Below are 12,612 nucleotides of genomic sequence, written 5' to 3'. Positions count from 1 at the left end.
GATGGGTAGACATCAGTTTTGGTAGCATTTTTTTCAAGGTCACAATTGGCACAAGAGTGACCTTGGAAACTTGTGGCCAACAAACTGAGCTGCTCCTGTGGCCGGAATTAAAAAACGGGCTCCAGCTCTTTTGGATGCAGCCACCGTCGGTGTTTAGAGTGATGGGGATGCGTCGCTTGGCCATCCGTGGCCAGCCCGTGGCCTGTTAGGATTGCAAAGCGCGTCAGGCTGGGCAGCATCCCGGCTCGAAGCCTCGCTCGGTGCGCTGCCCGCTTGGAGAGCGGGAGTTTGGCGGCGCCGAGGCTCCTCCTCCTCCTCCACCAGGTCAACCCACTCTTACCTTTCTCCGCCCTGCGGTCCTGCTTCCCAGCAGCGGCACTGCGCGGAGCGGGGACCGGAGGCTGCCATCGCTGCCGCCTCTCGAGGGCGAGCAGAAGCCATGTGACTCGCCGGTGAGTCGGGGCGTGCGAGCGAAGCCTCCTGCTTCAGAGCTACCTGATCCGAATACTAAGCGGAGGCGGCGAGTGGTTCGGGGCTGCCGGAGGATCGAGGGAGGCGCGTCGCCAGCCGATCCGAGCGCCCCTGCTTGCCCGTTCCCCAAAAGGCGCCGAAGATGGAGATGAAAGACCAAGGCGCTCAGATGGAACCGCTGCTGCCCACGGTGAGGAACCGCGGCAAGGAGAGGCGGGGAGAGCCATGGGCGAGCCTGTGCCGCAAAGCCAACTCGTGGGAGGGGGCGAGAGACCCAGCCGGGCTGCTTTGAGGGTTCCGGGCACCTGGAGGCTTGGCTCGGGGGTGGGTTGGGAAGCCTTCGACGCGCTCGGTCGCCGCGGGGTCGCCATCCGCGGTGGGCTCCGGAGCGCACGGGTTCAAGAGGCGCGCGACCCCGGGGTTTCTCCCGGCCTCCTCCTGTGCAGGGGGAGACGAGAGGCCTGTGGCCGCCAGGCGCGGGGGTCGCGCCTTGGATGGAAGGGGGAGATCCCCGGAGTTGCCCAGCGGCGCTCCTTGGTGGCCCTGTTGCCTGCACCTGATCTGCTTCGGAGATGCTGCGGCTCCTGCCGCTCCATTCGCGCATGGGCTCTTCCTGGAGGCCGAGTATCAGGCGAGGGTGACGATCTGTCTCTTATATCTGTGCCTGGCCCACCGGACCTTGCCAGGCACGCAAGAATGGCTCAGGTGCCCGATTTGTCCCAGATCAGTGGTTTTGCTTCCATGTGCACCTGCATGGGCAAGTTCCATTATTCTGTCCTTGTGCAAACGCGGAACACACACACACACACACACACACACACACACACACACACACACACACACAGACAGACAGACAGACAGACAGACAGACAGATTGAATGAATACGTGTTTGGGTCTTTTATACCCAAACACGTATTCTTGCAGCAACCTGCTCTTGTACATGGATGCAGAATGGTTGGGAAGGGGGCTGCTTTACAAACATGCACTCACTTGTTGGTTTTTTTTGGGGGGGGGGGTGTTTGTTAGAGCAGATCTTTCACATCTGATCTCTCTCTTTCTCTCCTCCCTCTCTCTGGGTTCTCTCCCTGAGTTAGCTAGGCTTGTTGGCACCCTCTGTTATGCATAGGTTGCCTGATTGAACAAATTTTCTTTTTCTGCTTGACAAAGCATGTGTGCATACAGTACATATATTTCCATAGAGGGCTGACATGTGGGTTTTTCTGAAGCACGTGTGTCTTTTGGGATCTCTTAGGAGCAACTCCCAGCAGTCTCATTCAGTAACCTCGCCAGAGTGAGAGGATCCTAGACAACATGCTGTTTGGGATCCCACCTTTCCTTCCCTCCATCCTGTTTCTCACCTCACCTGTTCTAGGCATTTTCATGTCTCTAGAGCCTTCTAGGAGAAAAGGAAGGAAGTGGAGAAGAATAGGAGTTCTGCTGCCCCTCTAAACATAACAAAAATGATAAAATAATAACATCTACTTCTCCCAGATCCTTGGGACAGACTTAATAGGTGGATAAAATGCCAAACTCAGTCTAAATATCAGTCTTGTCTGTGCAACCAACCATAATAAAGCCCTGCTGAATTTGGTGTTTTTAGCACCACCACCAATTATATTCTGTATTATTGTGATTGCATGCGGGTATTCAAGTCAGCAGACACTTTTTTTCTGTAAATGTGAAAAATTTGGGGGATATTTTTAAACCACAGTGGAATTGCTAGGTAGTAATGTCCATTATATCCATTGATTGGGCAAAAGTCTTTATTTTCAGAATTGTTGCAGATGTTTGAACAGAGGCCTTTCCCTTACTGTAAGGGGCATAGGCTAATCTATATAGTAAGGGAAGTTTCTTATTAGTATTTGTCCACTATGTAACCTGAAAATGATATTCATTGCATCTCAAGATGCTCAAAACCTGCCATTCAGCACTGAGGACTATAAACTCTCCATATGTTCAGACAAATCTGATAAATACAGTGGATCAACAGCTGGTTAATAAATGGTGTGCTTTGAAGGGCACTTTCTAGTCAAACTTTAGATTCTCTTTTTATTAAAAAAAATTACAACAATCATGACCTTTATCGTATGGTGAAAATCAATTGCAGTATACATTCCTAGTTTAAAGCTCCTTTGTAAATTAATAAAGTAATAAAACTAGGAGAGTTATTTGCTGCATGTTTATGGCAAGATGGTGGTTTGTTATGTGGATCTTTTGACAAAATATTAATTAATTTAAAGAGTCTATGAACAACAACAAAAATGTGATATCACTATTACATATGCTCTGTTAATAGTCTTTCCAAAACTGGTATCTTCCAGAATTGCTAGCCAATATTCTAGCATGCTAGCTAACATGCTAGCCCCAGCACAGACAGAAAACTCTGGGAGATACAGTAGTAGGCTTAGATTATGGAAGGCTTTTCAATACTCTTGCGCCTGTGCCGTTTATGAACAAGTTAATTTCTAAACCTTCTTATTTTCCCTTAGTTTAAGGCTGATGGTGATTAGCAAAAGGAGGAGTTGGAACACGTCATGCATTTGAACAAATATGCATAGCCCTTGGCTTCATTTGACAGGAATGAATTATAGTTTTAGAAGTTACAAGAATTGCCAAGTATATAAAAGAAAAATATCGTGCTTGGAGGATCATGGAAAAGTAGGAGAGCATGAAAATATAACAGTTCATGAAACTGTATAGTTTGCATTCTACTATGATACGCTTTTGGTGCTCAGGTGAATTTGAAAGAACTTTAACCTAGTTCTTAAACAAACTTTTGCATAAGTTTGGTACCCTATGAATGTGTTGCATTGCAGGTTCCCTAATTCCTATCCAAAGACCATGCATCAGAATTACGGGAACTGCATTTCGATGTATCAGAAGGGTACCAATGAGGAGGTTTTCTTACATCAAAAGATTTAAATATCTTAGAAACCCTATTTAGAGATTCTTTTCTTTGAAGATGAAGCTTATTAGAATTCCTCAGCTATGCAAATGCATTTGTGGATTTCTGAGAAGTGTAACCACAGAACTTCTTCAGCTTCTAGGATATCTCCTCATCCAGAGCCACATATACTGTTAGAAACTGGTATAATATTTAAAGTGGCAAATGCAAAGGATGATAGCAATCCCTACCTCTTTTCCCAATCTGTTGCCCCTCGACAGGTGTGGATTTCCACTGGTGGAATTTTCCACAATGGCCATGCTGGGAATTTGGAGACCTGACATCTACACTCTGGAGGGCCTTCAGGCTGATGAAAACTATTCTAGAGTGTTCCTCCAGAGTTTATCTTGATTGCAGAGTAGTTCATAGGGCCTGACCCTAAAATCTGCCTCTGGTGTGTGATGAGTGATACCCTAGCGCAGTGTTTCTCAACCTTGGCAACTTGAAGATGTCTGGGCTTCAAGTCCCAGAATTCCCCAGCCAGCGACGTGGCACGACAAAACCGCGCTCGACTAAAGCGTGCCCGATTAAACCGCGTCGTTGACTTCATCAACAGGGCGACAACAGCGAGCGCGGAGAAAGAAGGGCGCTTTAAATAGCGCTTTGAAAGCAAGCCGATTCAAGTTAAGGTAAGGGTTAGGTTTAGGGTTAGGTTTAGGGTTAGGTTTAGGGTTAGGTTAAGGGTTAGGGTTAGGGTTAGGGTTAGGTTAAGGGTTAGGATTAGGTTTAGGGTTAGGTTAAGGGTTAGGATTAGGTTTAGGATTAGGTTTAGGGTTAGGTTAAGGGTTAGGTTTAGGGTTAGGTTTAGGGGGTTAGGTTTAGGTTTAGGGGTTAATTTTAGGTTTAGCGTTTATAGCGCGCTTCTGTCTCCGCGCTGTTGTCGCCCTGTGATGACGTCAGCTACGTGGTTTCGTCGAGTGCGCTTTAGTCGAACGTGGTTTTGTGGTGGAACCGCCAGCGAATGCTGGCTGGGGAATTCTGGGAGTTGAAGTCCAGACATCTTCAAGTTGCCAAGGTTGAGAAACACTGCCCTAGCAACTACTAATTTAAGTGAGTTTTCGCCTGAGGAATAGAAATAGGACACCATTTTGTCCATCTCTGGCGACAAAATGTCATGGATTTTTCAGTGTGAGCCAAAGTCTGAGTCAAAGAGCCTTGTACAGTCATTCTGCTACATCTTAATGAATGGTACTGCTGAGGAAAATCAGGGCTTTTGGGCTTTACACAGAAGATGATGGCGATACAATGCATATGAGTGTGGTGGTAGGAACAGTCTCTTACTGCATCTCTGTTGCTGCTCTTACTTGGAAATGCCTTGCCGTTTGTGAGCCCCTTGCTAGGGACTTGTGTGATGAGAATAGATACTGTGAAAATGCTTTCTTTCCCTGTGCGAATCTGCCCTTAAATGTGAGGCAAAGCCTGGTTTTGCCTTTTATTCTTTCAGAACATATTCTCAATGCTAGGTTGACCACTGCAGTCTCTTTCTGGATGACCAATATTCAGCATTTATAACTCTGAGGAACATTATTTCAGATGACACAATGAAATTTGTATAGTAGCTTTTTAAAAGTGAATGCGATTTGACTTGCTTAGAGGGCATTCCTGAAAGATTTTTTTTTAAAAAAATATAGCAAACACTGTATATATGTGGTACTCACAACTTGATGCAAATAATTATTTTGGAGATCTTACCCAGTGTGTGAATTCCAATGAGGAGGTCCTTGGTTCTCTCTGAGCTTGATTGTTTTCTTATAGATGTTTCGTTACCCAAACTAGGTAACATCTAGCACTGATGATGTTACCTTGGTTGGTAATGAAATGTCTGCAAGAAAACAGCCAAGCTCAGAGAGCATTAAGGACCCCTCATTTTAACCCTGAGCTACACATTTCCTCCTTTATTGAAATTCCAATGAGTCTTATTTGGCTTTTATAATAATAAACCCATGCATATTGACTCTGCCCCAGGTATTCTCACATGTTACAGCTTTGTCCTTTGAACCTCCTGATGTGGAAGAGGTTTTTTGCTCTCATGTACTGTAAAGTTCCCATTGTGTCAAGAGTGGTGCTTGCATTAAAAGAAACATGAGCATTGCAACTTAACACAAGAAGTTGACATTTGGGGAATGAAAAGATGGGGGTTGGCTTGTTAGGAATAGCCCCATCTCTTTCACTTACATTTTTTGTAGTCTAATTAGTGCATGAACAGACTTTGCTCTAATTAATTTAAAATTTCATTTGAATTACATTTTAGGAAGCAGCTAGAGTTCCTGAAGAATCTATGTGTTGATCTGAAAAAAAATCAACTTGTACAATCAGTCTATAATTGTGTTAGAATCAAATAATCAGAGAATAGTAAAAAAAGAATTCATCAAGAGGCTGGATGCTAAACAAAATGAAAAGTGGGTGAAGAATTAAAAATTAGCTTGTATTTTCTGTAGATTTCAAATATTATTTCAAATTGCTGAAATAAAGAAAAGGAAAAAAATCAATAGCTGATCTTTTATTTCTTTAAAATATGAACGAATGATTCACTAATGAGTGGACATGCACATAAATGTGTACTCTCCTTCATGTGCATGTGTGCCTGAAATTAAATTATATTACAAATGTTTATGAGAGATCTCTTACTTAATGGACTCATTATTTTAATCATACTCTGACTCATTCACGGGATGCATCATTTTTTCTCCTTCAAAATATGTGAAGAAAACATTTGTTAAAATAAGCATGCTTTCCCTTTTATACTACAAACATCTTACAAAACACATGAAATCTAACATTAATAAAGCGCAGCATAATAAAACACGAAGTAAAAGAAGCAGAAGTTACATAACAAATCCAACACATTAAATGTCACTTTAATTGTTTGAAATGCCAAGTCGGTGTACATTTTGTTCCAGTTATTTCATCCCAGTTCATCAAGTATTGTTAAATGTCCTAGAGGTGCTTTTTTAAAGAGCAACTGGACTTTCTGGTTTTTCTTTGAAGACGTTTCACTTCCCATCCAAGAAGCTTCTTCAGCTCTTTTGGGACAACAATGACCTGGATGATTGAGAATCTTCCTAGAAGTATTGTTACATGGCTATTTTGAATCACAGAATTCCAAAGTTCTGGGATAAAAATCCAAAATGTCACATCGTGTACAATTTTCTTCACTTTCAGACCAAAAAGCATCTGGATGGATGCTTCTGTTCACATGTATTTGTGTGTGTGTGTGTTTGTGTGTGTGTGTGTGTGTGTGTGTGTGTGGAATTCTAAAGAATTCACATCCTATTATAAAACTAAATATATTTCCAGAGAAGAAAATCTAAATGATGTGAACTTGAACAACAAGCCTATTCAAAAATTATCACTAGGAAATCACTTTTTACATGTAGGGGTTTATATTAATACCATTGAGCTGCTCTCATGTCTAAAGGAACAACACAATTGTAGGACAAGAAGGTAGAGTTGCTGAATTTCCCCAACAAAGTACTATATTTTGAATGTTGGGAGAAAAATGCAGTAATATTTACTTTGGAGGAAGAGGTTTAGATTTTTTTTGTCCCAAATGAGAAGTAATGTTATTGAAGTTCTACTCTAATCAACTTTCAAATGATGTTGGCTTTCTTTCCTTGTTAGCCAGTGGTTACCTCTGAAGAGAGTTTTATGTAACTGCTCCTTCATGAAATTCAGATGTCTCTTCCTTTTCTAATAATACTTTGCATTTTCATATCTTTCCCTTTCACCAAAAAGAAAAAAAAATGGAAGGAAAAGCTGCAATTGCCTCATGCAACCTTTGGGTTGGTAGTACAAGGAGCTGTCCATCTGAAAACATCCTGAATTACTGAAGACAAGAGATAGTGTGACACATTTTGGACATAAATGATTTGGTCCATTGGTTAATACATGAGGGCATGTGAATAAAGAAGAGTAGAATATGCATTTAAGCTATACTTTGAGCTTACTAATTGGACTGTTTACTCCTGCACTGTTTTTTTAAATAAACATCAGGTTCATACAAAACTTTAAAGCATTATCGTAAAAAATCTGGTTACTATTTGTAACAGCTATGCTGGTCATCACTTCTGACTACTTCCACCTGTCTCTTCACTATTTAAGAACTAAACAGTAAGAAAAAGACCTGGCATTATATCAATATGTCATTCCTGGGACTTACTCCCAAACCAATTAGTCACATTCAAAGGCTTCAGAATCAGCCTAATTTGCAGATGAAATTCAACATTTTGAACCACGTGAAGAAGCCAATATAGCCTGATGTAGATATAATGTTAAGGGCTATTGTTGATCTCGCATATCACGCTAAATCAGAAACAAGCATATTATGTATAAACCACCTTAATTCTTGCTAAAGGAGGATAGACTGGAAGTCCCATTTCTGATTTTATACTAAGCCATTTTCTTAGTCATTCTTGTTTGTAAGATTGTCTTGCTAATAATAGGAGCCAAGCTGGAGAAATTAGAAACACGCACTACCATATCTGTGAATATCTAGCCAGTATATTCTAGAATTCTGGTGTCTTTTCTTGTGGAAATGCAGCTTTGATTACTGTCTTTTTGCTCCTGTAAAGCTAAAATTATAAAATGTTATAGTTAGGAATGTATTCTCTTTTTTGGTATCTTCCTCATGAAAAACAAACAAACACCAAAGACATTTATTTCTCTTTATTGCATAATAGAGGCCATGAGTGAGTTGCTGCACCTCTTGACTCCTCCATATATTCTTTTTATAACAAAATACTGAAATTATCTCTGACATTCTACCTACAGTTTTTTTAAAGCTTTGCAATCAGCTACATTTTTATGAGGAAGATGATTATGTCAGAAATCTGCCTGTGCCTTTTTTTTTAGGGTGATTGGTACTTCTTTAAGAGAACTATTACAAATGTGTGTTAATCAAGTGACTAGATCAAGGATGTCTGGTGATCTATTATGACAGCTTTCCTCAAGCTCATTGGACAGACCATGTTAGATAGTAATTCTTGAGATGCAGTTCAACAGATATGGAAATAATCAGGTTGGGAAGCCTTTGTGATAACGTTTTCAATGTTCATTCTCAGTGGACCACCAATCCTTTATTGATGATGTATTTCAATGCTTTGATCAGCAGCCTTATCACATATTAGAGCTTTCACAAGATCTGGTTCAACAGGGCATTTTAAGAAATATTTAATGTAGATTATTGCCAACAAAATGATCAGCAAAGAGAAATAAAATAGAAGAAATAAAAAATAATTGATATTGGTACGTAGGTTGCATTATATGATTAGTCCAGTTTGCATGTCACAGGTTTGTAGATAATGGATGTCAATTAAATATGTAAGTAATGCTTTTTCAGAGCCACGAACCTTTACCTCTGTTTTTTCAAGATCAAGTATCAGTTTTTAAAGAAAAAACTATATATTAGTTTCTTCCTCCAAGTTTTTTAAAAAATAATACAGTTTTAAAAGGCCTGCCCTTTATTTAGACAATCTACTTTCAGATGAGTGCTCTGCAGGAAATCTTTCAACTTTTAATTTTTTTTTTGGCAAAATTGAACAGTATTGTACAATAAAAAAAAAACAACCTGTCAAGCTTGAGGCTTGCAAGGAATATTCAGAAATAATCACATGAAATTTAAATAAATAATATAAATCATTTTTGCTTTTGTAAGGTTTTTGTTTCCTTTGTTTTGGCCAAGCTTACAAGTTGTGTTCTTGCTCAGTTTATATAGTTGTGCCATTCTGCCTTGTGAGACAGACTTTACTGTCAGAAGAATAATATCTGTACGTAGTTCAACCTTTTCTATTATGGTATGTTGAACTTTAACTCCCAGAATTCCCAATGAATGTGGGCTTTGGTTTTGATGACTTAGAATTCTGGGAGTTGTAGTCTAATATTAGTTGGTCTGTTTATGGCAATATTTATTTATTTATTTTATTTATTTATTAAATTTCTAGGCCGCCCAATCCCGAAGGACTCTGGGCAACTTTCAAAGAAAGAAAAAAAGAAACAAAAGAGAAGCAAAATAAAAGAATAATTTAAAAATTCCAAACACGCATACATTTCTGATCGGGGCTGGACCTTAACAATAAGGTCAACAGCCCCAGGCCTGCCGGAAGAGCCAGGTTTTAACAGCTTTTCTGAAGGCCATGAGAGTGGGTAAGGTCCGGACCTCTGGGGGTAGCTGGTTCCACAGGGTCGGAGCAGCCACAGAGTAGGCTCTCCTCTGGGGGCCCGCCAGCCGACATTGTCTGGCTGACGGCGTCCGAAGGAGGCCCACCCTGTGGGATCTTATCGACCGTTGGGTGGTGTGTGACAGTAGGCGGTCTCGCAGATACTCTGGTCCTGAGCCATGTAGGGCTTTAAAGGTAATAACCAACACTTTGAATTGCGTCCGGAGACCAATTGGCAGCCAGTGCAGCTCGCAGAGGACAGGTGTAATATGGGTGTATCTCGGTACACCCAAAATCGCTTGCGGACTAGCTGTAGTCTCCAAACGCTTTTCAAGGGTAGCCTCATGTAGAGCGCATTGTAATAATCCAGCCTTCAGGTGACAAGGGCGTGAGTGACCGTTTGAAGTGCCTCCTGGTCCAGGTAGGGCCGCAATTGGTGTACCGGGCGAACTTGGGCAAAGGCCCCCCTGGTCCCAGCCGACAGATGGTGTTCCAGTGTAGAGCATATAGTGTAGAGCAGAGGCGAGTTCCTACTGGTTCGGACCGGTTCAGCTGAGTAGGTAATAACTTGGCCTGCCACACTCCCAAACTGGTTTTATCAGCGGCGCCATAAGCACCACCATCTTGTTTTTTGCTTCTGCACATGTGCAGAAGCATTTATTAAGTACTGTGCATGCACGCATTGCGCGTATCAAGTGTGCACGCAGGGCATCCCTGAACAAACTGTCAGTAGTGGCAACCAGAACCCACTCCTGGTGTAGAGTGTTTACACAATCTAGAGTTTACAACATAAGTTAACCAGAAATAAATGAGTGGATTTCTCTCAGAAAAGTGGAGGGAGTGAGGGAATGGTTACAGTAGTGGATTTTTAAAAAGAATGCTGAAGTGATTCCTTTATGAAAGAAGTGATGACATTGTCACCATGGCTGCTGTAGTCAGCAGGAATATTTCATTCACTGAAATAAGGAATGGAATCCCTCAAACGGCAACTGAGGTGGCGTAGTGGTTAAATGCAGCACTGCAGGCTACTTCAGCTGACTGCAGTTCTGCAGTTCGGCTGTTCAAATCTCACCGGCTCAGGGTTGACTCAGCCTTCCATCCTTCCGAGGTGGGTAAAATGAGGACCCAGATTGTTGTTGGGGGCAATATGCTGACTCTGTAAACCACTTAGAGAGGGCTGACAGCCCTATTAAGCGGTATATAAGTCTAACTGCTATTGCTATTGTTATTGCTAACCTCCAATTCCACAAATTTACCCAGCAGAACATTGTGCAATCCAATATATATGGATAATTCCAGATTAGAGAAAGATGGGTTATGTCATATTCAGACATCTGATCAGTCATCAATTACACAAAACTGGGCGCTGAAATATTTTTGAGAATACCACAGATAATACTTGAAAGCAATAATTGTCTTCCATAAATAATTTTCAACAATTGGCTTTCATAATGTGATGAGTATAATGGTCTTTCCTTTCATTAATTTATCTAAATCCCTTTTAAAGGCATTTGAAAATCCATTGGTGATGTATTGATTGTGCACTGTGCAAACATTTTTGGCCATGTTAATTCATGTCAGCCTTAGATTGTTTGCCTTAGATGCTCCCCAGCATGGTGTTCACTTGTGAGAGAAAAGTTCACTATACCTACTCTTCCTTTTTTTATAATAAGTTGTTATTTTATTTTATAACATATAAACATTTCAACTTCAATTGAACAGTGTGTTGTCTGGGTACAAGTCATTTTAGAAGTAATAATCAAAGTGTTTACAACAATATTCATTGCATTAATATCAATTATACTAATATTAATAACAGTAGTAATCATACTATTTGTTTAACCGATTTTACATATCTTCCTTATATCACTGATCCTTTCATATATTTTCCTGTTTCTAGCTCCTGTTTTTGTCAGCTTGCCATTGATAAAATAAGTCCCAAGTCAAAAAATATTCAGTTTCTTTCTTTTCCTTAATTGTAAGTGTTAGCTTGTCCATTTCCGCACATTCTAATATTTTTCTAATCACGTTTTCACCTGTTGGGATTTCTTCACTTTTCCACTGTTGTGCAAATACTATTTTCACTGCCACTAATATATAAAATAAAATAAATCCCTTTATTATATTTCTGTGGTAAAATACTATCATTGTCTCTTTTACTTGTTTCTCTTCCATCCTAATACTTAACAAGTAGCTATTTATTTCCTTTATTAATTGTTCATCTGTTCCTGTTAATATCTGATCTAATTTTGTTAATTCTGTATTTAAACCATACATTTTAACATCCTTCTCATATCTAGATTGCATCTGTACACATGACCACCATGTTATTTCAGTCTCGCAATTCCTGTTTAGTTTTAAGTTCCCCTTTTTCTTTTTCTTTTTTTTAATTAATAATTTTTATTTCTTATATATACATTCACAATTATATAATCTCATAACTGTTGTTAATAATATGTACTTATAACAATTTTTCTCCCCTACAATTGACAATATAATTGAGATTGCTTTCTTACCATCCCATATACCCATCTTATTTTACAACAATCCTACTTCTTCTTCCTTCCTTCCCTCCTTCCTTCCCTCCTTTCTTCTCTCCTTCTCTCCTTCTCTCCTTCCTTCCCTCCTTCCTTCCCTCCTTCCTTCCCCCTTCCTTCCCTCCTTTCTTCTCTCCTTCTCTCCTTTTTCATTTAAAATATTTTTATATCTGGTAACATTCTCCATATCAATAACATTTGGATGAATCAGTGCCTCCATTGTTGAAAGCCAGACCAGTATTTTCAAATAGTGTTGTTCTTTAATTTTCTCCCAAATTGATAGTAGTGCGTTCCTAACATAGTGTCTTTGGAAATAGCTATGTATTTTGTTTTTCCCATACCATAAAAAGGCATGCCAACCTAATTCAAGATCATGTCTACCTACTCTTTTCTTACTAGCTGTGCCTTCATATGAGCCAAGGTGGCGCAGTGGTTAAATGCAGCACTGCAGGCTACTGCTAGATCAGCGGTTCAAATCTCACCGGCTCAGGGTTGACTCAGCCT

At 40.5% G+C, this 12,612-nt stretch overlaps 1 protein-coding gene across 3 annotated transcripts in view; it reads left to right on the top strand.

Moving 5' to 3' along the window:
• Window positions 1–392: 392 nt before the first annotated feature.
• SLC4A10 (solute carrier family 4 member 10) overlaps window positions 393–12,612 on the top strand; it is a 182,039-nt gene continuing 169,819 nt past the window's right edge. For all 3 annotated transcript variants that reach the window (XM_087709787.1, XM_087709772.1, XM_087709766.1), the window contains exon 1: window positions 393–661. In XM_087709787.1, coding sequence (XP_087565913.1) covers window positions 614–661 — 48 coding nt within the window. In that variant the 5' untranslated portion in view covers window positions 393–613. The remainder of the gene's footprint in view (window positions 662–12,612) is intronic.

Source organism: Thamnophis sirtalis, unplaced genomic scaffold (genome assembly GCF_051295495.1).
Source record: "Thamnophis sirtalis isolate CommonGarterSnake01/CBP01778 unplaced genomic scaffold, rThaSir2_p1.2 scaffold_1, whole genome shotgun sequence".
NCBI classification, from domain to species: domain Eukaryota; kingdom Metazoa; phylum Chordata; class Lepidosauria; order Squamata; family Natricidae; genus Thamnophis; species Thamnophis sirtalis.
The sequence above is the reverse complement of the archived record's forward strand: the minus strand, read 5'-3'. Positions and strand labels throughout refer to the sequence as shown.